This window comes from Mus musculus, chromosome 12 (assembly GCF_000001635.26).
Source record: "Mus musculus strain C57BL/6J chromosome 12, GRCm38.p6 C57BL/6J".
Classification (NCBI taxonomy): domain Eukaryota; kingdom Metazoa; phylum Chordata; class Mammalia; order Rodentia; family Muridae; genus Mus; species Mus musculus.
The window spans coordinates 90,980,502-91,006,748 of record NC_000078.6 but is presented as its reverse complement, the minus strand read 5'-3'; the positions used below and the strand labels follow the sequence as shown (position 1 = coordinate 91,006,748).

General features: G+C 41.5%; 1 protein-coding gene across 8 annotated transcripts in view; it reads left to right on the top strand.

Annotated features, from left to right (window-relative positions):
• Cep128 (centrosomal protein 128) overlaps positions 1–8,259 on the top strand; it is a 385,966-nt gene extending 377,707 nt beyond the window's left edge. For 7 of the 8 annotated variants that reach the window (XR_001780497.2, XM_017315228.2, XM_030246966.1 and 4 more), the window contains one exon: positions 7,090–8,259. Coding sequence is in view for 7 of the 8 variants with exons in the window: in XM_017315228.2 (XP_017170717.1) it covers positions 7,090–7,226 (137 nt within the window). In the remaining variant the exon portion in view is untranslated. The remainder of the gene's footprint in view (positions 1–7,089) is intronic. The other variant, NM_181815.3, reaches the window with a different exon arrangement.
• Positions 8,260–26,247: the final 17,988 nt, after the last annotated feature.

The following is a 26,247-nucleotide window of genomic DNA, read 5'->3' as shown; positions in this document are numbered from 1 at the left end:
GATAATTAAAGATGATGTCCCCAGACCAGAGAGGACACTGGAGCCAGAGTCTACAAAGAGGGAATACAGGGTAAACAGTTTCAGGATCATAGAATATTCTTGACATGAAGATCAAGAAAACTAGACTTGGGAAATAAAATCTAGAAAAACACAAAGTAAAACAAGTGTAGCCAGGGGAAAGGATGGGACAATAGAAGAGAAAAGATGAGGTAAGAAAACCAAGAGCTCTCAGGGTTGTTTTGATTTGCATTTCCCTGATGATTAAGGATGTTGAACATTTTTTCAGGTGCTTCTCTGCCATTCGGTATTCCTCAGGTGAGAATTCTTTGTTCAGTTCTGAGCCCCATTTTTTAATGGGGTTATTTGATTTTCTGAAGTCCACCTTCTTGAGTTCTTTATATATGTTGGATATTAGTCCCCTATCTGATTTAGGATAGGTAAAGATCCTTTCCCAATCTGTTGGTGGTCTCTTTGTCTTATTGACGGTGTCTTTTGCCTTGCAGAAACTTTGGAGTTTCATTAGGTCCATTTGTCAATTCTCGATCTTACAGCACAAGCCATTGCTGTTCTGTTCAGGAATTTTTCCCCTGTGCCCATATCTTCAAGGCTTTTCCCCACTTTCTCCTCTATAAGTTTCAGTGTCTCTGGTTTTATGTGAAGTTCTTTGATCCATTTAGATTTGACCTTAGTACAAGGAGATAAGTATGGATCGATTCGCATTCTTCTACATGATAACAACCAGTTGTGCCAGCACCAATTGTTGAAAATGCTGTCTTTCTTCCACTGGATGGTTTTAGCTCCCTTGTCGAAGATCAAGTGACCATAGGTGTGTGGGTTCATTTCTGGGTCTTCAATTCTATTCCATTGGTCTACTTGTCTGTCTCTATACCAGTACCATGCAGTTTTTACCACAATTGCTCTGTAGTAAAGCTTTAGGTCAGGCATGGTGATTCCACCAGAGGTTCTTTTATCCTTGAGAAGAGTTTTTGCTATCCTAGGTTTTTTGTTATTCCAGATGAATTTGCAAATTGCTCCTCACACCAGTCAGAATGTCTAAGATCAAAAATTCAGGTGACAGCAGATGCTGGCGAGGATGTGGAGAAAGAGGAACACTCCTCCATTGTTGGTGGGATTGCAGACTTGTACAACCACTCTGGAAATCCGTCTGGCGGTTCCTCAGAAAATTGGACATAGTACTACCGGAGGATCCAGCAATACCTCTCCTGGGCATATATCCAGAAGATGCCCCAACTGGTAAGAAGGACACATGCTCCACTATGTTCATAGCAGCCTTATTTATAATAGCCAGAAGCTGGAAAGAACCCAGATGCCCCTCAACAGAGGAATGGATACAGAAAATGTGGTACATCTACACAATGGAGTACTACTCAGCTATTAAAAAGAATGAATTTATGAAATTCCTAGCCAAATGGATGGACCTGGAGGGCATCATCCTGAGTGAGGTAACACATTCACAAAGAAACTCACACAATATGTACTCACTGATAAGTGGATATTAGCCCAAAACCTAGGATATCCAAGATATAAGATACAATTTCCTAAACACATGAAACTCAAGAAAAATGAAGACTGAAGTGTGGACACTATGCCCCTCCTTAGAAGTGGGAACAAAACACCCTTGGAAGGAGTTACAGAGACAAAGTTTGGAGCTGAGATGAAAGGATGGACCATGTAGAGACTGCCTTATCCAGGGATCCACCCCATAATCAGCATCCAAACGCTGACACCATTGCATACACTAGCAAGATTTTATCGAAAGGACCCAGATGTAGCTGTCTCTTGTGAGACTATGCCGGGGCCTAGCAAACACAGAAGTGGATGCCCACAGTCAGCTAATGGATGGATCACAGGGCTCCCAATGGAGGAGCTAGAGAAAGTACCCAAGGAGCTAAAGGGATCTGCAACCCTATAGGTGGATCAACATTATGAACTAACCAGTACCCGGGAGCTCTTGACTCTAGCTGCATATGTATCAAAAGATGGCCTAGTTGGCCATCACTGGAAAGAGAGGCCCATTGGACACACAAACTTTATATGCCCCAGAACAGGGGAACGCCAGGGCCAAAAAGGGGGAGTGGGCGGGTAGGGGAGTGGGGGTGGGTGGGTATGGGGGACTTTTGGTATAGCATTGGAAATGTAAATGAGCTAAATACCTAATAAAAAATGGAAAGAAAAAAAAAAGAAAAGAAAAAAAAAAAGAAAACCAAGAGCTGCCAAGATGGTTCAAGTGGGTAAAGGCGCTTGCCAAACCTGAGTTCAATCCCTGGACCCACATGATGGATATAAAGAACAGCTGCTCATAAGCTTCTCATTGGCCTCCATATGCATACCATGACATCTGCATCCCTCTCCCTCTCCCTCTCCACCTCCCTCCCTCCCTCCCTCCACCTCCCTCCCTCCCTCCCCCTTCACACACACATAATTTACAAATTTAGAATTCAGGGAGGAGCTGGAGACATGGGTTCATGCTTAAGAGTACTAGCTGTTCTTCTAGATGATCTTCATCAGTGCCCAGCATCTACACCGTGGCTCATGCCTGCAATGCCACTTCCAAAGATCCAGTTACCTTCTTCTGCAGGTACCAAGAGTGCACATGGTGCATAGACCTATATACAGGCAAAGCACCCATACACATAAATAGTACTCAGAAATACACAGAAACTAGTAATAAGAATTTTAAAGCAAACAAGACATGGAGCATGTATCTGGGGAGCAAAGAAAGCATGCAGGCCTGGAGTGAAAGGGCTTATCTAAGAAGTCCACGACGCATGTGGCACCCAGATCCTGTCCTCCACGTTTTCCAATGCTCTTGTTTCCCGTGCCTGCTTCTTCACCCCTTGCTTTTATGGAAATACATTGAGGAGAAGGAGGTAAATGTCTCTGATCTTTGTAGCCCTGAAAATGGAATCTTCCACTGACACTTGATCAAGTCTTTGGCTAACTATAAAATTCTATGTTTGGCCAGCTACAAAATTCCAAGTTGAGAATGATTTTCCTTATGAGGGCATTGGAAAATTATTTCTCCAAATCCAAGACCATTGTTGAAAAACATGGATATTTTACTTCCATCTTTTGAAGTTTTCTGTCTTCTCCAACCCCCTCCCTTCTGAGTACCCTTTCTCTTCCCACTTCTGGCCTGGGAGCCTTGGAGGAAGTCTACCCGTGAATCGCAGGGAGTTGTGGTTTGGTCTTAGCCATCCTTCCATGTTCAGGATTGCTGAGCCTGTAAGTGGACATGCATGTCCCCCTTTTATTGAGAATAGTTTTTCTCATGCAGTCAATCCTGATTATGCTTTCGCCTCCCTCTACTCCTCTCAGCTTCTTCCAACCTCCCCTCCCTTCTGGATCTACCTCATTTCTGTCTCTCATTGGAAAAAAAAAGAACAACAGGCTTAAATGAGATAATAATAAAATAAAATAAGGTAAAACAAAACCTAACGTATCAGAATTAGACAAAACAAAACAACAGAAGGAAAAGAGCCCAAATGAAGGAACAAGAAACAGAGACCCACTCATTCACACAGTCTGGGATCCCATGAAACCCTAAACTGGAAGCTCCAATACACGTAGAGAACCCAGTGTAGACCTGTGAAGGCCCCGTGCGTTCCGTATCAGCCACTCTCAGTTCCTAAGAGAGCTGATCGTGCTGATGTAGAGGCCTTGTTTTCCTGGTGTCTTCCATCCCTCTGACTCTTTCCACTCTGTCTGCTTCCTCTTTCTCAGGGTTTCTGGAGTCCTGAGGGAAGGTATTTGATGGAGACATCCCACTTATGACTGAATGTTCCCAAGTGTCTTATTCTCTGCATTATTTCTGACTGTGCTCCCATATGCTTCCTGGGTCAGCAATCACATTCTTAATAAATCTTTTCATACAAAAGACGGATCCTATTGAAAAAATCCTTAGGAAACAAAGAAATAGTATTAGTTGAAGCAACTGAAGTATTAGGGAGAAAAAGTAAAAAAAAAAAAAAAAAAAAAAAAAATGGTGGAAGATTTAATTGAGCCAGTGGAGGGAAATAGTCATAGCTTATAAAAATTAAAATATGAGTCAATTAATAAATGGGGAGAAAAACGAGACAAGAAACCTTGCCATAGTCTACCTTTTTAGTTGTCTGTGAGCTGTGTTTATTTACATGGTCATGTAATTATAAACGCTCGATATTGACATAACTGAAGTTTCAGAAATAGCTTTTTTGGGAAGGATTAGTGTGAAGAAGTGGGTGAATGTGGATAATGTCTAAAAATGATAAATCAGAAAATAGCATTTTTAGATTTTTGTTGTTGTTGTTGTTGTTCTATATATGGAGGAAAGACAGAAAATGGTTAGAGAGCTTCTTGTGGTTGTCTCTAGAGGATTACAAAGATGACCGAGGGAGGCCCCTGGTGTTCTCTATAGTAGTTTCAAACAAATCAATTTATAGATGTACCATTTGATCAAAAAGGAGTCTTATAAAGACAAATGGTACCGCAAAAACCTCAGTTTTTATATCTAACCAGCAAATGTCCAATTTTCTTATTAACGTCCAAATTGAGTGTAAAATCTGGCTTTGGAGCTCTGAACCATTTCAACCTGTGTGGAAACTTGGCGAGGAGATGACCACGGCCCTGAAGACGTGGAAGGACATTACTTTCCCGGCCCACAAACAGGCACCTTCTAGCTTGTGATGGAGTCCGAAGTCCATGAGGCCTCTTTTGTCCTGTGCCATGGAAGCCAGGGCACTTGTTCTGCTGCTGAGGGGCTCAGTGAAACTGTGACCAAAGCCAGCATAGAACCACCGACCATGGAAAAAACAAAGGAAATGGGGAAACACTGCATAATTTGTGGTCTCTAAAATGCTCCAGCATTAATGAAAGTTTGTTTTAAGAAGTAATTTATGTCAGCTTTGTGTAGTTCAGGTCAATTCATGAAAAGGTAGATTCCCTCTGCCAGGAAGAAGAGAAGAAATGTATAAATTGTCAGTTTCTATTACCATTGGAAATGAGAACACAGAAATCCACTATTAAAAGCCCGATCACTCGCAAATTTATCCTGGCTGGCTGGAAGCTGCGGCCCTGAGTCAGGCTCCTCTTTTAGAAGACTGGTTCCATTACCTTCAGCCTGTAGACAGTAGGGGCTTAGTCAAGCCAGAGTCACAATGTCGGCATTTGGAGCCGTCCGGGCCGTCTTTTCCCTTTTTATAAGTGGCGACTGGCCACTGGTCTCCATGTGTAGCTCCTTTGAGATGAAAGGCACAGGGCTCCAGGGCAGGGCCCTCTCGGGGCTGAGACTGGTCTAGACGTAAATGAGGTCTGTAGAACTAGAACTCTCCAACCTTTTGAGACCAACATGCTTAATTTCTGTGGAATTAGTGTTTCCAAACTAAATCTTAAAATAAACATAGATTGCAAATTGTCTGTAAATCTTAAACTGCCCTAAAAAGTTATTCAAAAAAAAAAAAGAAAACCCTAAATGAGTGACCCCAAGAAAAGGACTGTGGCTTTTTTGCAAGAGGGCTAAATGTTACTTAGAATTATTACAGAATTAGAAGTGAGTTGCATATCATATTCTAACTTGATACTTTCAGAAAGCAGTTCAGAAAAGTTGTCTTGGAAAAACTAGTTCACCTCTCACCTCTGCTTATATTGCTAGAAAAAGAAAAGTTAGCATTCATGGCTTGTAATTTGAAGGACTATTTTATCAGAGTTTATATCTTTTGGATGAAAAATAAACTGTCCACAGAAAAACATGATAAATGACTATGTTAATGGTTCAAGATCTACCTGGTTAACTGTGCACAGCTCCATTTTTAAGTAATCTACCCCACACAGGATCCAATGCCAACAGTATGTGGCATGAGGAGTGTTGGAAGTACTGATAAGAGAAGGACAGGGTTTTTGTCCATCAAACCATGGAAGCATAATTTATCTGCCTTTTTTATTTGCTTATTTTATGAAACTAGGCTTTGGTTTTGTTTGTTGATCAATTAAGTACTAGATATTTGTAAATGATTGAGCCCTGGTTATTGTAATTTGACAAAAGACTTTTCTAGTCACTCCCTAGAAAGCATCTAAAAAGTTTGCAATTGACTGTCTCTCTGAAATCTCTCTGTGTAATCGCCTGAGTCTACTTGAGAGGCTTCTATAGAGTCTTTGAGATTAGATTTGGAGAAAAGCAGCCCTTTGTATCAGGAGCAGAATGTTCAAATGTTCTGAGAAAAGGGGGCCCTGGTCTTCATGAATGAAAGCCCCAGGGAGGATGAGAGCAACAGTCACGGACAGGTGCCTGGGTCTCATTCTACACTCACCAGAAAGCATGAAAGTGGTCAGGGCCATCCAGGAGCAGGGTGGGCCTTGGATTTGCGTTTTAGAAAGGTCATTTTCTAATTAGAATGACTCAGGAGGCTGAGAGGAAATGGCAGCCTGGACTCGTGATTGGTGTGAAGGAAGGCACAGGTGAGTTTTGGGCAGGCAAAGAAAAGCAGACTAAGAACCTGAGTAGGGTGGGAATATTGGTTCTAAGACAGTGTTATTATACTATAGTTATTATTATCATCATCATTATTATTATTAATTATCCTCATTATTAATTACATTGGTTTCTAAGAGTAGTTAATGAGTTGGGATCTGTGAGCTGAAACCTGGAGGGACAGGTTCACATGAAAAGTGGGATTCTGGTCTCAAGCTTCGAGAGGAGATTAAAAAAAAAAAAAAAAAAACAAAGAAAAGCTAGATTCTAGGTCTACTGCTAGTAGTTCAGGGGAGGTAGCAGAGAGGATGAGAGGAGTCCCTGAAAGGAGGCCTTCAAAATTTCTTCCTGTAAATTCTTTGTATTCCCTGTATATCATTGTATTCTGACAAAGCACACATTTTCCACTTTCAGATACAAATTTTTAAATTTTGGTTTTAAAAATCTAATGTGTGTTTTTAAAAATATACTCATTTTTATGTATGCTAATGCCTCCTAGTCCATGTGAAGTTTAATTATAGAAAATCAAATGAAATCCCATGCCTAATTAACTAATTGCTACAAGATTAGTCCTTTGGCTCAAGGTTTATGTTCACGTTGGTTTATTTTTCTCTTTCCCTCAGCCTTGCCAGTATTTACCAAAAGAACCATTGCCACAGATCCAGCATCAATCGAGGGAGATACCACAAGTTTACCAGCAAATGGAACAAGTCCACAGTCTAAGAAGGAGGAACACGAGATCAAAAAATACAAAAAGTGATTTGCGACTTCACTTGAGTATTTCACAAGTAACAGCCGATGATCCTTACTGCCATTCGGCTCAGATTATCTAAAGACATCGTGTGGCTTCAGCTCCTTGGAAGTGCCAAGTGTGGACTAGCATGATGTTATAGGCAGTCTTTGTGAGTGAGAATAAATTTAACTTGTGGGGGTACTATCAACTGAAAGCAGTATATAACTCATTTAAAGGCAACTCATACTGGCAGAGAAAGTGATCATTTTTACCTTATATTTTCCTATTTCTGTGTCACAATTTTCCAACCCAACCTTGAATTTATAATTGATGCCTTTCCAAGATGACTGGCTACAAGGAGGAGAAGGGATTCCCTCCAGGCAAATGTTTCCAGCAGTTTAGATTCAGGCACATCTGTACACAGTGAATTCATAATTGCTTTCTCCCCAATCAAGTGTCATGTTTTGTAACCTGTTGTGGAGGTGCCTGTGGAATAGTAGACTGCTTCTTAAATGCTTATCACCACTCACCTGTCATTTCAGCAGTCTGTAACTACATGAGGTATTTTCAAACTATTCCAATTATCATTTTAATTGCAAAAGAATTTCTAAATGATAGCTGAATCATAGAGCACCATAAAGAATTCTTAACATCATTTATATTATTTGTCATGTTATGGCCAGTCGTCCCACTGTGATCATCCTGGTCATACTCTGGATGGTCTTGCTCTGACCTCCATCCCAACACCCCTCTCTTGGCTCAGTGGCATCCACTCTGTAGGAATCCTTATATACTTAGTGGGATCCACGCTGTAGGAATCCTTATATACTTAGTGGGATCCACTCTGTAGGAGTCCTTATATCCTTTGGTCCTACCTGACTGCCCTCCACATCCCAGCCTTTTCAACATCAATGTGCTTTTAAAACCTTAACGCTCTGTCATGCCCATCTACCAATGAATGCTGAATAATGGTCATCATCCTGAAACTGAGTCCTACTGGGCCATGGTGGAAAGACCTGCACCGAGGCAGGAACAATAAAGCAATTCCTTTATAAGAACATTGAATGATGCGTCTGTTAAAATACACTTGTTTATTACATTTCTTACATTTCTCACATTTCATGAAAGTGGTATATTTTCATTCCTAATGTTTTATTAAATTACCATACCATTTGAAGGTGTAGAAGAAATGACTCTCTCCCCACACCTCCGCCCCATGAACATGAATGCAGTTCTTGCAGCAGGACATGCAGTTGTTACACATGAAAGAATTTCTGCATGCTGCGTGAGTTCCGAGACCACTTACTCAGTGTGACACCCTCTTCTTCAGGACCTTCCACTTATCAGTGATAAGAAAAGTTTCAAAGCAGGTGTACCTGTACTGATTCACACTTGCTCTTATAAAGTCCACGGGAAAGGGGGTAATGTGTTTAGGCCAGCTAGAAACAAAGCTGAGTTTAACAGGCTTGGTTTTGTCTTCTCTAAGCCCAGAGGTTCTCGGTATTCTAAGGTGAGAACAGGAAGAACTCATTTAAAGGGGTAGCTCACACTCTTACTGTCCACTGTGACCTATCGCATCTTGGATACGATTTTTAGAGCTCTGAGAAATCAGTACTTGTACTAATTTTTGACTAACAATACATTTTTAACCATTTGCTTTTAGTCTTTGTAAGGCCCACACATTTCTACAGTGTAATTGAGATTATTCCCATCCATCACTACCTCCCTCACAACCCCCTCACCCCCGCAGTGGGCCCTGTCACATCCACCTTCCAGTTTCATATCCTACATATGCAAGTTGGTGTGTGGCCATCTGCCGAGGCATGAACAGCCTGCCAGTGGCTAGATCTCAAAGGAGAATAATCCTCCCTCCATAGCTATCAAATAGGCAGGGAGCCTCTAGTACCAATCCATGCTGTACTTTTGACTGGCTTGATCTTGCACAGTTTGTTGTTGTTGTTTTTTTTTTCAGGTCCACATAGCTGCTATGAGTCAGCGTATACAGAGCGATACGTCAAGAAGGCAGCATCTCACTGCATTTTGTCCCATCCTCCAGCACTTACATTCTTTGTGGTCCTTCCCTGAAGGCTTAGATGGGGGATTCTGATATAGCTGAGCACTCAGCGTTATTTATACTATTATGACCTGTTGTGAGTCTCTTTGTTAACCACTCCCCACTGCAAAAAAAGTGGCGGGAGGAGAAGGGTTCTCTGACCAAAGTTAAGAGCAGCATAACTCTATGAGTATGAATGTAAACATTCAGAATGTAGTTTGACAGCATGCCCATTTAACAACATAACAGTAGGTTCCCCCTAATACTTATGACTTTCTCAGCTGTGTGTGTGTGTGTGTGTGTGTGTGTGTGTGCGCACACACACACACACACACACAATACCCCCTATAGAACAGGCTCATAACCAATTAGAATGTGGTCGGTATATCTATTGTGCCACTACTGTGCCTGAAAGTACATCTTGCTATTAGATCACTCTCATAGCATGCAGCATATCCAGTGAAATATCATTGGTATTTTTTTCCCCCAGCGGTCTACATAGTGCCTTTCACCACTCCATACCTTAGCCATCAGTAAGTGTTCTTGTCATTTTTCTCTGTCCTCCATTCAAAGGGAGTCATGTCTTCAGCAATGGGATCTTTCCATCTAGTTATGGCGAGCAGCAAAGAACAACAGCAATAATATAGATTAGCAATAATATAGATTAGCACTCTATTTTATCTCCTTAGAACTAAGCAACAGTGAACAAAGTAAGAGGTAAATCTGACAGCCCTCATTTAAATGCTAAAGGCAAAGGTTTAAAATCATTTCCCTTCATGTCCTAGCAGAGATGGCACACTCGCCATATGTAAAGGAATGGTCTGAACTTAAGGAGCTGGTCTGAACCATTGCTAATACATCTGTGGTAACACAAAAAAATTACAGTAGGGTAGCTAGACCTGAAAGTTAGAGGGAAATCAGACTATTAGATGCAGAAAATCCTTTAAAGCATACTAGCTTGTGATTTTATAGCCAAATAGAGAGAACTCTTGTAGGAGAACTTTTAAAATATGAAAAATATGAAAATTATTCAGTGCCCAGTGCTGCTGTTGGATGAATGAAGGTATCTGACTTTGAATATGGATCCCCCTAGAACTTCATTGGCAAAGTCAACTGTTTGTGAGCTACAATTTGTCAGAATTCTTTGGCTGTCTATTTTTGTTTATGGGTGAAAATCCAAGACCCTCTCTCCTCATGATTTTTGCTATCTCTGAGCTTCAGTTGAAAATTGAGAGAAATGGTAAAGAAACACTTAGTAGTCTGATTTCTACATCCCAGACCCTGGCAGGGTATCCTGGATTCATGTGATAAGAGCCTCACTTGAATCATTGGCTCAGCCATGATGCAGGGATCACTGGGACTGTGGAAGGGTTCAGCCTTCTGCAGTGTACCTGGTCCAAGACTTAATTTGAACGTTGACCTTTTTGGTTTAATAATTTTGACTCTTCTGGCCATCTTTCTCCCCAAACACACTAAACTTCAATTGAAGTTCCCACAGAGGGGAAGAAACACAGCTGGGAGAATTCTGGCTTGCTGTTTTTCCTATTGGCTAAGGTCATATTATTCCCCTGACCAGTGTCTGACTTGAAGGTTGGAAACCAATTGGTTATATAACATTTTATGCACCTAGTTTCCCAGAACTGACTTTATTCTTAGTATAGCTTATTTATGTTGCCAGCAGAGAGATAAAGCTGATAGCATAACAGAGCCGTGTATGGGATCATTTAAAGGTTACTCATCTAAAAAGTACATATCCACTTAAGCCTTTTCCCTCAAGCCTATGTAGATACATGGGTACAGTTTAAATCCCAGCTCCGTGTTATGCAGTTGATATTTAGAGCCACAGAGATTGTTACCCTTCTTGTCTAATCTGTGGTGAATCTCATAGTTAAATAGCATAGTGTTTTAACTGGGACCAAATTCTTACATATAATGAGGCTCTTTACTTAGCAAACTCTTCTCCACTTTTATCATTTTTGTTAGGACTTAGGAGTATTATAAACGTAGCTATACAATCTATGTTAGCAAGAAATGTGAATGAATGCTGAATAAGATTCCTTTTTGAAATTCTTATGCCCTGCCCCAAGCAAATGATCCCAATATTTTTTCCCATTTTAGACAAAACCAAACAAAATTTGTGATTTTCACGGCCTTCAAATGAGGGAGCAGTTCTCACGAAAGCATCTGGCTTTCTTGGATCAAAACTAAAGCCTGAGACTAAAGCTGGAAAGCAAATCGCAGAGTTTGTATATAACGGCATTCCACACTCCAAAGTATGATATAAAAATAGTTACATCTTTCAACTTTTCAAGTCTTCAAATGTTTAGCAATAGAAAAATATCACCTTCTTCCTATTTGAGGAAAGAGGTGTAAACCGTGAAAGGTCTCACTTAGCCTCATCCCCGTAGAAACATAGCACACCTAGCTTAAGGGTAGGAAAAATGCATCCATGAGAAGCGAGACTGTGGATTCCAAGCCCAACCCCACCCCTGGCTGCATTGCAGAGAGGCCACCCTTGCTTTTGATTAGAAGCAAAGTAAACCAGCCTGGACTGCCTGGAAAAGGCAGCTCCAGCCCCTCTCCGACATGGCCTGCCCCATCTGCGCTCCTGTTGTATCCGTACCCATGTCTTACCCAGGCCCAGGGTAGATCTTACTACTATACCCAGCCAGTTGGCCTCTGATATCTGCTAGCCACATGGTCCACTTGGAGGAGGTGATGGAGATGGGGGTTGTAGCACCTCCATTTCTTACACAATCAGTATGCATATATTCCATGCGAATACATACGAAGATAAGAGGTCCATGTCCGGTGTCTTTCTCAATTGCTTCTCCACCTCAGTTTTGGAAACAGGCTTTCTTATTGAACCTTGAGCTCGCTCATACTTCTAGACTAGCTGGCCAGCAAAGCCAGGGCATCTGCCTGTCTCCTGTCCCAGACTTGGCCTTACAGGTTGCTGGGGATCAAAGTAAAGGCCTCATACGTACAACACAAGCACTTTATCTTCTGAAGCCTATTGTTCAGTTGTGTCCTACAATGGATGCCGCGTTTGCTTCTCCTCCTAACATAGCCATTTGTACATTGTGCCTATCTGTACATCCAGTATCAGAGAACATAGTCATAGTGTTTTCTCTGCCTTATAGCCAAAAGAACGGGTGGAAAATATGGGAAGAGCTGCAGATGGGATCTAAGATTTCAATTTTGGAATAGATTCCCTCTGTCAGTTTTTCTCTTTCTCTCATCATCCTGTACAACTCTTACTCGACGTTATCCCTAGGGGGTGGCAATGGCTGTTTTTCTATTTTTGCTAAGTAGTTAGCTGGGTAAGACACTGAAGGATGTTGGGGATGTTTATGAGATAAACAGAGGAGTGGGGTAGCCTTCAACAACATCCATTTTGAACTATCTGTCGGTCAGGATGTAAACTGTCTACGAGGAAGGGGCTGGGCATGTGGAGCATTGTAAGGAGGAGCCCCATTGAACTGAATGCATACTGTGAGATTGTATCTGGTCAATGCTGTGCTAATCTGGAATGTTATTTCTTTACCTCTTTCTGGCTGCTTGTATCTGGATGCAAACTAGATGCAAACTAGACTTCTTCCTAATAATTTTCCGTCTGGGTGTCTCATGCCTCTCTGTCACTTTGGATTTTTGTTTTATTTATGCTACCATTAATCTCACCGTGAGTGACGGTGCAGGCTTGATTTATGACTTCCCATTTAAAAACTTCCCATCCCAATGAACCTCAAACTGTCAGTCACCAAAAGTAAAGCAGCCATGGTGGCAGAGACATCTACCAAGGTGGCTTTGAGAGGGTGGGTGTTAAAAGAGACTTGGAGCAATCTGGGAGCTTTTATGCCTTTTTATTCTCCTGGACTACATAGATGTATCAGTTCTAACAAGGTACTTCCTGCCCAGAGTCCCTGGCAAAGAAGCCTCCTCCCAACAGCTGCAGGCTTGAGAGACCTCACACTGCTGGCCAAGGTTCATTCTGTGCTTCAACTGAGACCACAGCCAATAAAGCCAGTGTGTACGATGGAAAGAGTTTCCCATTTTTTCCATTGGAGAAGTCTTTTGTGAGGTTAGTTGGACTGTTCTGAATTAACAGTGGTCAGTGTTCATGTTTTTATTTTAACTGCATGTAAGCCTGCCGATTAGATTCCACTGAGGGCAAATCACAGTTTGGAGAGGGCAAGACATATCCTTCAAGCCTGGGTTCACAAAGTCTGGCCACAAAAGTAGCAGCAGCAATATCACCTTGAAACTGGCTAGATTTAGACAGCCTGACCATCCTTAGACCTGCTCTGGGTATGGAGCAGAGGTCTAGCAGTACTAACTACAGGTGGTTTTGTTGAATGGTTGGTTTTACCAACTGCACTTGAACATTCATTTGATTTTAGTCTTCCTGGTAGTCTATGAATGCTATTTAATAATGGTTCCCAGTATTGCATATTGTTCCCAAGATCCAATTCCAACTCCAGTTCTGAGCCTCCCTCTGTGAGAGACCTAAGGCAGCTTCCCAGAATACCTGATTTACACCTGCACCTCCTGACTGATGTCTACTGAACAGAACTCCATGTTTTAGTTAGAAGCCATTACTGACATCCACTTAAGACAGGACCTATGTTTCAAGACTCACTGTTGTTTGAAGAGTGCTCTCTGGTTACCTGAGTGACATAAATATGTGTATAATTCTTTCAAAATGAGCCAACAAGGCTTTAGTACTGGCTAGTTTTGTGTCAACTTGACACAGCTGGAGTTATCACAGAGAAAGGAGCTTCAGTTGAGGAAATGCATCCATGAGATCCAACTGTAAGGCATTTTCTCAATTAGTGATCAAGGGGGAAAGGCCCCTTGTGGGTGGGGCCATCTCTGGGCTGGTAGTCTTGCGTTCTATAAGAGAGCAGGCTGAGCAAGCCAGGGGAAGCAAGCCAGTAAAGAACATCCCTCCATGGCCTCTGCATCAGCTCCTGCTCCCTGACCTGCTTGAGTTCCAGTCCTGACTTCTTTCAGTGATGAACAGCAATGTGGAAATGTAAGCCGAATAAACCCTTTCCTCCCCAACTTGCTTCTTGGTCATGATGTTTGTGCAGGAATAGAAACCCTGACTAAGACAGCTTCAAAATGCATTTTATTCTGCTTCCCCATGCTCTTTGGCAGAGCTCAGTGATGAATGGGGCCTCACAGCAAGTACATACTTATAAACAGAAGTAATTGACCCTATCATTGGCATTTTGAAGGCAGACACTGGATAGTTTAGATGTTCTTGTTTTAATGTGTTGCTTTGGGGCAACCTTTATATTTCAAAAGACACAGCCTTATGTGTTTAGAATAATTTACCATACAGGAGGTCCTGTGTGAAGATTAGATTCCAGTCTCCATCCCTGAAGATGGGCTGAGTTTCTTGTAGACAGCTGTCATGGGAGAGAGCAAGGCAGTTCAGGGCCACTGAGATCCAGATGTCCAGCAGAACAGCTGCCATGAGTCTGCTGTTGCGTCAAGAGCACTGCTTCTGAGCTGTGAACCATGTGTTGTGCATTTCGTAGGCTGATGCCCATGGTTAAGTCAATTGTTCTCTCTTCTTAATTTTGCCCCAAGGGACTGAGAATGGGATGTAGAATCACATATTCTGGGACCACAAACCAGTAATAGAAAAAACTTTCCCATGCATGTTCATGCAAGTAAATGATGAGGGTCAGCATTTAATATCTAGTGTTTATTACTCTTCTCCAAGGGTGAGTACAAGTGAATTAGAAACAGAACACCCAAGAGAGAATAAGTTAAAAGCCTGTGGGATATGCATGCCTGCTGTTGAAAGCATGAATGTGTGGAGGATCTCTTTGTCTTTCCACATTTGAAATCCTGGCCTTCCTAATGTGGATAACTGTCGCCTGTGAACATGGTAAGTACCAGAGTGGAATCCATGCTCGTCCCAACTCATCTCAATGCTGCAGTTTTACACATGCCTGGTCAAAACGAAACACTCCCACCTTTCCCTACCAGAATAATGACTTAACCTTTAACCAGCACCATCATGGAGGTTTATTTAAGTTTCCCACTACTTGGGTGAGGAGCTGGGCTATAAAACTTGTAATCAAAATAGAGACTGGGAAAGTCAGACCAAAGTGTATAGTGCACTTTACAATCATTCAGAAGCTATATACAAATCTGGATAATTAGAAACATGATTAGGGTATTAAATATCTTCTTACCTCATTCAGTAAATATTGTGTCCACTGTTAGAATCTTGAGAGAAACACAGAAAAACTCCCAGATGCACCTATGCACAATGGCACCTAACCACAGCTTACTCAGTGCAATATTCATGGGCGTGATGAATATGATGCTGTGTCTGTACGACCATGGGTGTTTCACTGGATAGCAATCTCTTTGAAATTAGTCACTCATTTCCACCGTCAGCAGTAGCTGGTGTACGCTACGTGTTCAAAACACTTGTTGTAGTGGAACTAACCACACCTATACTTTTCCACCTGTCCCAAATACAGTCAACAAAAGTGTTCATTAACTTGTCTGGAGAGCCAATTCGCAGCATCAGCACTCAACAGAACCAATGGACCAACTGCATTCATTCCATTGTTCTTAGGTTGGCCTAAGGTTTCAGCCATACCTTCAGTGCCATGAATGCTATGGAAACTATGCCAATCAGATAGTATCCCTACATCACTATTATTAACAACTGATTAATGTGCTGAACGTGAAATAACCTGATTGCTCCATAATGCTTGTCAGTAAATATATATAAGCATTATCCCATTTAATCTGTGCTTGCACAAGCATAGATCTTGGCCATTGTAAAGATGTGTGAGCACCAGTTGCTCTACAGCTGTTGACACTTTGAAGCTGAGCTCCCCCCACTGTGCAGTTAGTCTTTGCTGCATCCTACATCTGCATCTGGTGTGCATCTGATTGTGCTTTGGTTGTCTGTTTGTCCCACCAGTGTCTCTTCCTTCTCAGACACTGGGCTTGAGAAACTCAGCTCACTTGTATGCCAGTTCATTGTTATTTAGTAGTTTATCTTATGCAGGCTGTGTCTGCTATAAATGTCACTTGCATGGTGAACTTCTTTGTCTTTGCCTCTGGTACTTCCTCTGTTTCTGAATTGTTGCAAACATAGCTCTTTTTACCAAGTGATGATGGGCACATAGGTGACATTTAGCCCATAAGGCTTGGACTTCTCACATTCTGCATTTTGCAGCTATTTGGCTGTGTGTGCATTTGTAGTATTGAAGTATTGCTGAAAGAACATAGTTTAAATAATCCAGTGTGCCTCTCCTTCTCCTTCTTTTCCTTCTTTTCTGCTTTTCTGCTTTTTTTTTTTTGCTTTTCTCCTTTTCTCCTCCTCCTCCTTCTCCTTCTCCTTCTTTTGCTTCTCCTCCTCCTCCTCCTCTCCCTCCTCTTCTTCCTCCTTTCCCCTTCTTTCATTCTCTCTTGTTCATCATTCTAAGAAATAAATCCAGACTTCATGTCAGGCAGGTGCTTCATCACTGAATTATACCCCCACTTCTTCAATGTTTTTTTTTTCATTTATATTTTATAACTCACATTAACATTCCTTTGGCCATCCTGGTATAATTTGGTGGTGCATTATTTTTTTTAAGAAGGATGCCTTCTTGCAACTTGTTTCTTGTTGGCCTGACAAAAGACCGTGTCATGGCTTATAAGAACTTATATGCCTTTGGACTTCAGTGGTAAGAATGTAACAGGGAGTGTGTAGTGCATACCGTGGTTATGAAGGAGCAAGTCATTGGAATCAGAAACCTGTGTCTCTTCTGCTTCCATAGAAGGACATAATCCCAGCAAGCTGTGTTCTGAAGTCATCTAATGTACCACATACAGGACAGAGTATCAGTGATCTATCAGGCAGCCAGAAGCCCAACACTATAATCAAGGCTGTCACATGCAGAGAGGAGCAATCTGAAAGAAAGAGTCTCGTTAACTACTTTAAAAGAGCATAAAGTAGGACATCACTTTCTCTTTAAAAGGCTGCTTTCTCACTAGGACTGTATTTAACTTCTGTTCTCCCATGATAAGATGCAACTATATCAGAAATTTTGTTAAACTTTAAAAATGGAAGCTCCTAAATATAAACTCTACCAGCCTTTCTTCTAGAGAAATGACCGGATACCTTGTCTGTGCTGAGAATTTTTAGAATTGCTCTTGACAATCTTTTTGAACTTTGATATTAAAGTAAGAAATGGCGAATTCACTATGAACTGGAATCTACCTACATCTACATGAATCTCAACCTAGAATGTTCCCATGGGCCATCTTGCATGATGTAAGCGTCTTGTTAGGTCCTGACTTCTGGTTGTTTCCTGCCACTAATTGCCAATATGGCACAGGGCTTGCAAGGCTGCCTTACAGATGCTAGCTAGAAAGTCGAGTTTCATGGTCTTCTGGTCATTCTTCGTCTCTAATAGTCCGGGTTGGCTGTTGAGATATTCAGCAATGGCATTCATCACTTGTCTGAAAACAGACAGGGAATTGTTTGAATCTCTGCTACAAAGCTAAATCTGAGAAGCTAAACCACCTCTGAATTATAAATCTTGTTTTCAGTGCCCTAGTCAATATTGACCTTTTGGAAATCCACTTTATTGGCATAATCCACCTTCCTCCTGCTCTTTACATGGTGTAGTTTGCTTTGAAATTGTGTTGGATTAGAATTATATCTCTAAATTTAAAAGCCCTGTGACTTGGAACAATTTAATTAGCACTTCTGCATTTCATATTATTTGAACTCCATAATCATCCTGTGACTACCTTCAGAGTTATCTGACTTATGTACAGTGATACATAAAGCTCATGGACGTGGTGATTTTCCATAAACGTTTCTTAACTATCTGGGTCTGACAAACTTATCCCATGAACTAGATTCTGTCTCCACTTATACAGAATTCAGTGGCAAGCTGAACCCAAGTCTTGAATTACTATACTCATTCTTTCAGATTGCCTTGATATGTGGAATATTTACTGGGTGCCTGTTAATATATCAACTGTTACAAATGTGTCTTCAGATTGTTATTTGTGTGAGGAAAGGTAAGATACAAATGCCATGTTGCTGTTGTGTGCTCACTAGAACCCAATGGGATTGGCATGTGACCTTTTCATTTGAAGGTATATTTTACATGAGGAAACAGAGGGAGAGGGGTTTGGCAAGATCACATATTATAGACATAGCCCAAATGTAAATGCAGACTATGACCTCCAAGTCCATATTTGTACTCATTCAGATGCCTATGCAAACTCACTTGAAAAATATCTTGGACTGGACTATTTTGTTAAGGGAAGAGTGTTGTGTGCCTTGTGTGTGTGAGTTCTAGCTAAGGAAGGGAACAGGTAAAAAAGGGTCATCATAAGCAATCATTGACTGGGAATTCCTTCTCTTGTGGGAGTGAATTAAGCAGCATTTAGAGGACAACCCAAAGAGCTGCTGTCCACACCATGCCACTTGGATGACACAGAGGGGTGATGTCACCACTTTTCTTTCACACAAACAAGGGGCTGGCACCTGGATTAATAGCTGATGATTCAGACAAGGGAATGAGAGAGGTTATGGAGGAAGCCGAGGGGCCCTGGGAATGGGGAATTTTCTTTCACATGGCCTACGTCATATGTGAGTGGAGTGGGGTGGATTTCATTTTGCCACTAGATTCTTCCCTCCATAGCTAATATGCTCATGGGATATTAATATTAATCTAAGAAAAAAGGCCCTGGGTGAAGAGAAATTATTTTTCCCAGCAGGGGCAGAGCTTTCTTGAAATGACAATGAAGTTAAAGAGTTTTAAAAAGTGCTAGGAGAATATTAAGCACCTTGTTAGCCAAGAGCAGCCTGCGCTTCACTCTGGACGGTGAGATGGAGCCTGGTAACGCAGGCCAGTCAACAGCCTCCCTTTCTTAGGCTGACTTAAGGCTTTCTGTGGCATCTAGGCCTTTAGTTCTTGTCATTATGCTGGCCCAATTAAGATCCTCACAATGGGAACTTGTGACAGAGTCGATGCCAGTTACTGTGACTGGATGGGTGACACCCCAGGTGGCATACTTATCAACGTCACCACCTCATTATGAGTGAATCCTATGGCTTGTCTGCACCACACTCAAAGGATTCTCACAGCCAGGGAATAGAAATGAATGCTTTTCTCAAGTAAACCTGAGTTAATGGACAATGAACGGTCTAGCTTCCAAAGCCATTGTGTATAGTAATATTGTGCCAAAGTACCATGGGGGTACAAATGAAATATACATTTTCCAATGTTGAAAATGCAAAGACATATTTACTGGAATGTTATGTATTTTAAAATAAGAGTGGCTACAGTGTGTCTCTGTGCCTTGGAGTCTGTGATTATTAATTGTATAATATGGCTTACATCTATTGTTTTAACATAATGGGAAGACCAAGAATGTCCCTTTGAATTTTATGTCTGCGAAAGCAAACATTCAACATGAAATCATAAGATACAGTCACATACCCATATCTAGACTCTCCACACATGATTCATGGTACAATTTTCCCACGGCTGAAGATGGAAAGGTTAAGTGAACTTCCCTTTCAGTTACACTGGGGTAAATAAACACTGTGAAAAATATAAACAGCCCATGAATGCAGTCTTCCCTTTGGGCAACTGTAAGGCAGTAACATATAGTCAATTAAAAATAAGCTGATTTTTATACTGACTTTCCACATATTGGGAAATAAATAACAAAAAGCTGGCCCCTTCAGGTGTATTCACAGGGCAGAGCAGTAACTCTTCTAATGATAAAATAAATCTCCAGATGCTTTGAATATTTGGGACTTGAGGGGCTGCAGTTAATTGCATTTTGTGTTTAAATTAGGATGATGAGAAATGCATTCTGGCTTCAACTCCTTTCACTGAAAATCGTCCCGAAATGTATGAGTCAATTCTGTCAGGTAGCAAGACAATGAATCTTATTAATCTATATTTTATGATTTAGACCTCACATGCCTCAGGGATGTAATTCATGATATCAATCACCATTGTAGAATATGATAAATAGGTATGGTATGAAGAATATGAGACTGTTCACGTTACAGGCCTCATAACGGTGGGCAGTCAGCGTCTGCAAGGACAATCACAACCCAGCTCTGTGCAGATTGCTGGAAGGGGGAAAAACAAAACAAAACCACATCATAATTCTTTGTGGAAAGGAGGTGTCTTGTGCGTTGTAAAATATTTACCAGATTCACTGGCTGTTTTCTGAAAAACAGAATAGACATACTTCCTGTGAGTGGAATATGTCTTTCAGATTATGGAAATAGCAGAGGTCATGCATGGACCATTGTGTAGAGGAAGCAGGTTTCATAAGCAGGCTCTTAAAGAGTGTTCAACATTGGTAAGTGTCCCTGTGAGTCTGATGATGAGGGTGTCACTGTATTTTCAGAAAGGAAGTCATTGGTAGTCATGAGAAAAGTCATAAGAAGCTACAGTGACACTTGGAGGTATCTCAGACACAGCATCCCTAGGCTGTCTGGTGCCCCGTGGAGAGGGCAGTATAGATGTTCTTCTCCCCATAGGGAAGGCACCCAGTTTCAAACCTGTTGCTCATAAAAGAAATTCCAAATGTAAATAGAGGCCACATGCCTGAACTGTGGCCAGCACTCCTGAGCCTTTCTCCTTTGTCAGCTTCTTTCTTTCATGTTCTTCCCCTCCTATCTTCCACCTCTCCCTAGACATATGTTTCTGGTTTCCCCCCTCCCCTCTTCCTTTAATTCCTCTCTTCCTTACAGGCAAGGGTAAATAATGTAGGCCATAGAGAACAGAATCTTCAGACATTCCCAGTGTCCAAGTTTTCCACTAGCAGGTTAAACAAATTATCACTAACTCTATGGTAAACACCAACACAAATATATGCTCACCTGTTTCTGGAAGTCAGAAATCCACAGTCCGTTTCACCGAACAGAAACAAGGTGTGTCAGCTCTACAAAAGATGTACCTCTTGCTTCTACCAAGGTCTGGTTACTGTCAGTTTTCCCATTGTACCCCTTTGACAATGATACCTGTGATGACATTTACAGGTAATCCAGAAGGATCTCTCCAGTACCAAAATTCCTCAACTTAGTTTTATCTGAAAAGACACTTTTCCAAATAAGGTGATCTAGACTAGTCCCAGGGATTAGCATGTGGTAACTTTATACTTGATAACTGGCTTGCAATGATCAATTGAGACTAGGCTAGCCACGGCAGCCTGGCCACAGTCTTACTGTCACTACCTTCAAAGAGCTGGGATTGCAGGCATGTGCCACCGTATATGGCAGCATGTGGTAGCTTTAGTCATTATTGTTCCACATACTACAATCAGAGTGTTAATTGCAGACTCCCTTGCTTGACAAGGGAGATATCACTGATGTCGGTGAAGAGGCTGGGGTTGTTGGGTGGATCTCAGTTAAAACAGAAGAATTGAAGGATACTCACCCAGGCATTTTCTGTTTGTCAGAACAGCATTCAGTGTTTGGAACCTCTCTGTCAAGGATAATAAAAGGGAAAAGGAGCTTGTGCCGAGAACTGAGCACTAATCAAGTCCTAACTAATAGAGGTCAAGCCTCCCAGTGTGTTCATTATGGGGCAAAGGATGGTATTTCTGCTCAGACTTTAGGAGCTGTCTCACCTGGCTTGTGTTGGCTTACACTGATGGTCAGTTTGACAGTGTCTAGAATCACCCTACAGACAAGGACATGTTCTGTGAGGGACTTTTGGATTAGGTTAACAAACAGGAAGACCTACCCTGAATGTGGGTGGCACCATTCCATGGGTTGGCCTCAGGGATTAAATATAAAGGAGAAAGCCAGCTGATATCAAGCATTCATCTCTTTCTACTGCTTGATTGTGGATGCCACGTGACCACCTGCCTCAAGCTTCAGCTACTATTCCTCCCCAACCTTGATAGAATTCTATTTGAAATGTAAGAAAAAACAAGCCCTTCCTCCAACAAGTTGTTGTTTCCAGGTGTGTGATCACAATGAAGGCAAACCTAGCCAATAGAGACAACTAATACCAAGAAGTAGGGGCATTGTACTCAAGTTGACTGTGTATATCCTAGGCTTTTGGAACTGGTTTTCAGGAGAAATGCTGATGAATTTGGAGCTTTGAGCTATAAAATGCTAAAGATGCTTTAGGTGGAACTTAGCGGCACATTGGTATACTGGTTCTTTTTTATTAACCTGATGTGAGCAGTAGTTATTTTTTTTTATTTAAATATTTTTTATTACGTATTTTCCTCAATTACATTTCGAATACTATCCCAAAAGTCCCCCCTCCCCTCCCCCCCCTCCCCTACCCACCCATTCCCACTTTTTGGCCCTGGCGTTGCCCTGTACTGGGGCATATACAGTTTGCGTGTCCAATGGGCCTCTCTTTGCAGTGATGGCCGACTAGGCCATCTTTTGATACATATGCAGCTAGAGTCAAGAGCTCCAGGGTACTGGTTAGTTCATATTGTTGTTCCACCTATAGGGTTGCAGATCCCTTTAGTTCCTTTGGATACTTTCTCTAGCTCCTCCATTGGGGGCGCTGTGCTCCATCCAATAGCTGACTGTGAGCATCCACTTCTGTGTTTGCTAGGCCCCGGCATAGCCTCACAAGAGACAGCTATATCTGGGTCCTTTCAGCAAAAGCTTTCTAGTGTATGCAATGGTGTCAGCGTTTGGATGCTGATTATGGGATGGATCCTTGGATATGGCAGTCTCTAGATGGTCCATCCTTTTGTCCTAGCTCCAAACTTTGTCTCTGTAACTCCTTCCATGGGTGATTGTTTCCAATTCTAAGTAGGGTAAAGTGTCCACACTTTGGTCTTTGTTCTTCTTCAGTTTCATGTGTTTTGCAAATTGTATCTTATAACTCGGTATACTAAGTTTCTGGGCTAATATCCACTTATCAGTGACTACATATCATTTGAGTTCTTTTGTGATTGTGTTACCTCACTCAGGATGATGCCCTCCAGGTCCAACCATTTGCTTAGGAATTTCATAAATTCATTCCTTTTAATAGCTGAGTAGTACTCTATTGTGTAAATGTACCACATTTTTTGTATCCATTCCTCTGTTGAGGGGCATCTGGGTTCTTTCCAGCTTCTGGCTATTATAAATAAGGCTGCTATGAACATAGTGGAGCATGTGTCCTTCTTACCGGTTGGAACATCTTCTGGATATATGCCCAGAAGAGATATTGCGGAATCCTCTGGTAGTACTATGCCCAATTTTCTGAGGAACCGCCAGACTGATTTCCAGAGTGGTTGTACAAGCTTGCAATCCCACCAACAATGAAGGAGTGTTCCTCTTTCTCCACATCCTCGACAGCATCTGCTGTCACCTGAATTTTTGATCTTAGCCATTCTGACTGGTGTGAGATGGAATCTCAGGGTTGTTTTGATTTGCATTTCTCTGATGATTAAGGATGCTGAACATTTTTTCAGGTGCTTCTCTGCCATTCGGTATTCCTCAGGTGAGAATTCTTTGTTTAGCTCCATTAAAAAATGGGGCTATTTGATTTTCTGGAGTCTGCCTTCTTGAGTTCTTTATATATATTGGATATTAGTCCCCTATCTGATTTAGGTTAGGTAAAGATCCTTTCCCAATCTGTTGGTGGCCTTTTTGTCTTATTGACAGTGTCTTTTACCTTACAGAAGCTTTGCAGTTTCATGAGGTCCCATTTGTCAATTCTCGATCTTACAACACAAGCCATTGTGAGCAGTAGTTATGTGGGAAGGGGGAATATAAATGGAGATGTGTCTATCATATTGCATGTAGGCAAGTCTGGAGGGCATTTTCTTGATTGCTGTGGGAAGGCCTGGCCCACTATGGCCATGTGGTTTTCAGTGGTTTGAGAAAGATTCCTGAGCATGCTGGGGAGATAAAACGAGGTTTCTTCTTCAGTTCCTATCTCCTGCTTGAAATCCTAACCTGGTTTCCCTCAGTGATGGAGTATAGGGGTAAGATGAAATAAAACCTTCCCTCCCCAAGGTGCTTTTGGTTATGATATTTGGTTATAGCAATAAGAGGCAAACTAGAGCAGTGGATCTCAACCTTCCTAATGCTTCAATCCTTTAATACGGTCCCTCGTGTTGTGGTGATCCCCAATCCCAAAAGCATATTCAATGCTACCTCATAACAGTAGTTTTGCGACTGTTTTAAATAATGTGATTGGTTTTTTGTTTTTTTTTTAAGATAGAGGTTTACCCCCAAGCATGGTCTAACAAGATACAGTAAAATTGGGCACAAACCCTCGTATAACAGCTGGAAGTGGCCACCCAGTGGAAGGAAAAGGGTTTACAATCCAGGCAAACAAGTCAGAGACATCCCCCACTTTATTTGTTAGGGGAACAAGAACACCAAGCTACACAACCATAAGGTACATGCAGTGGACCTAGCTCAGATCTATACAGGGTCCTTAATTGTTGCTTCAGTTCCAGTGAGCCCTATGAGCCCTGTTTAATTATTCTATGGACCATGTTCTCATGGTATCATCAACCTCTCTGGATCCCATAGTCCTTCCTCCTCCTCTTCTGTGGGATTCTCTTGGCTCCTTCCAGTATTTGGCTTTGGGTCTCTGCATCTGTTCCCACCAGAAAAGTGAACAGAAAAATACTGGAGCTAGCAGATGTTATGAACCCAATGGACCTAATAGATATCTACAGATCATTTCACCCAAACACAAAAGTGTACACCTTCTTCTCAGCACATCAAGGAACGTTCTCCAAAGTTGACCACATACTCAGTCACAAAGCAAGTCTGAACAGATATAATGCAATTGAAAGAACCCCTCCATTCTATCAGACCGCCACAAATTAAAGCTGGATTTCAACAACACCAGCAACAACAGAAAGTCTACAAATTCACGGAAAGTGAACGACTCTCTACTGAATGACTTCTGGAGCAGGACAATAATAAAGAAGTTAGACTGCCTAGAGTCCAGTGAAAATAAAGGCACAGCATACCCAAACTTATGAGGCACAATGAAAGTGGTATGCTAAGAGGAAAGGTCATAGCACCAAGTGCTTTCTTAAAGAGCTTGTTTGGAGGTTCTAGCAGGGGAGTGCAGCTACTCGTATACCCTTGACAGAAGACTGGTCCTTCTCTATTCAGGGAAGGTTGTCCTCTTTAACCTAGCACACAGTTTCAGGTGGAACATTCATGGAGTGTTGAGCGAGGAAGAGGTCATCTTCCTGGCCAGCTAGATCAACTGGATCAACCCTGGTGATTAATGGGGTGACAGATGCCAGTGACAGATAACCCTTACGTCTGTGCCTTCATAGAGAAATTGAAGAAATCTCATACTAGCAACTTAACAGACCACCTAAAAGCTCTGAGAAGGAGGAGAAGAAGGAGAAAAAAGAGGAGGAGGAGGAGGAGGAGAAGAAGAAGAAGGAGAAGAAAACAGCAAACAGAAGTAGATGGTAGGAAATTATCAAACCGAGGACTAAGATCAATAAAGTAGAAACAATGAGAATAATACAAAGAATCAATGAAACAAAGAGTTGGTTCTTTGATAAAATCAACAAGACAGGCAAACCTTTATCCAAACTAAAATACAGAGAATATCCAAATTAACAAACTTAGGAACAGACAAACAAACAAAAGGAGACACAACAACAGAAATAGAGGAAATCCAAAGAATCATTAGGTCATATTTTTAAAAAAAGACTTGTACTCCACTAAGTTGGAAAATCTAAAAGAAATGGATAATTTTCTTGATAGGTACCACTTACCAAAGTTAAATCAAGACCAGATAAACAAATTAAATAGTTATAACCCCCAAGGAAGTAGAAGCAGTCATTAAAATCCTCACTCCCCCGCAAAAAACCCTCAGGACCAGATGGTTGCAAAATTCTACCAGACTTTCAAAGAAGAGATAATACAAATATTCCTCAAACTATCCCACAAAATAGAAACAGAAGGAGCATGGCCAAACTCATTTTATGAGGCCGCAATCACCCTAGAATCAAACTATACAAAAATCCAGCAAA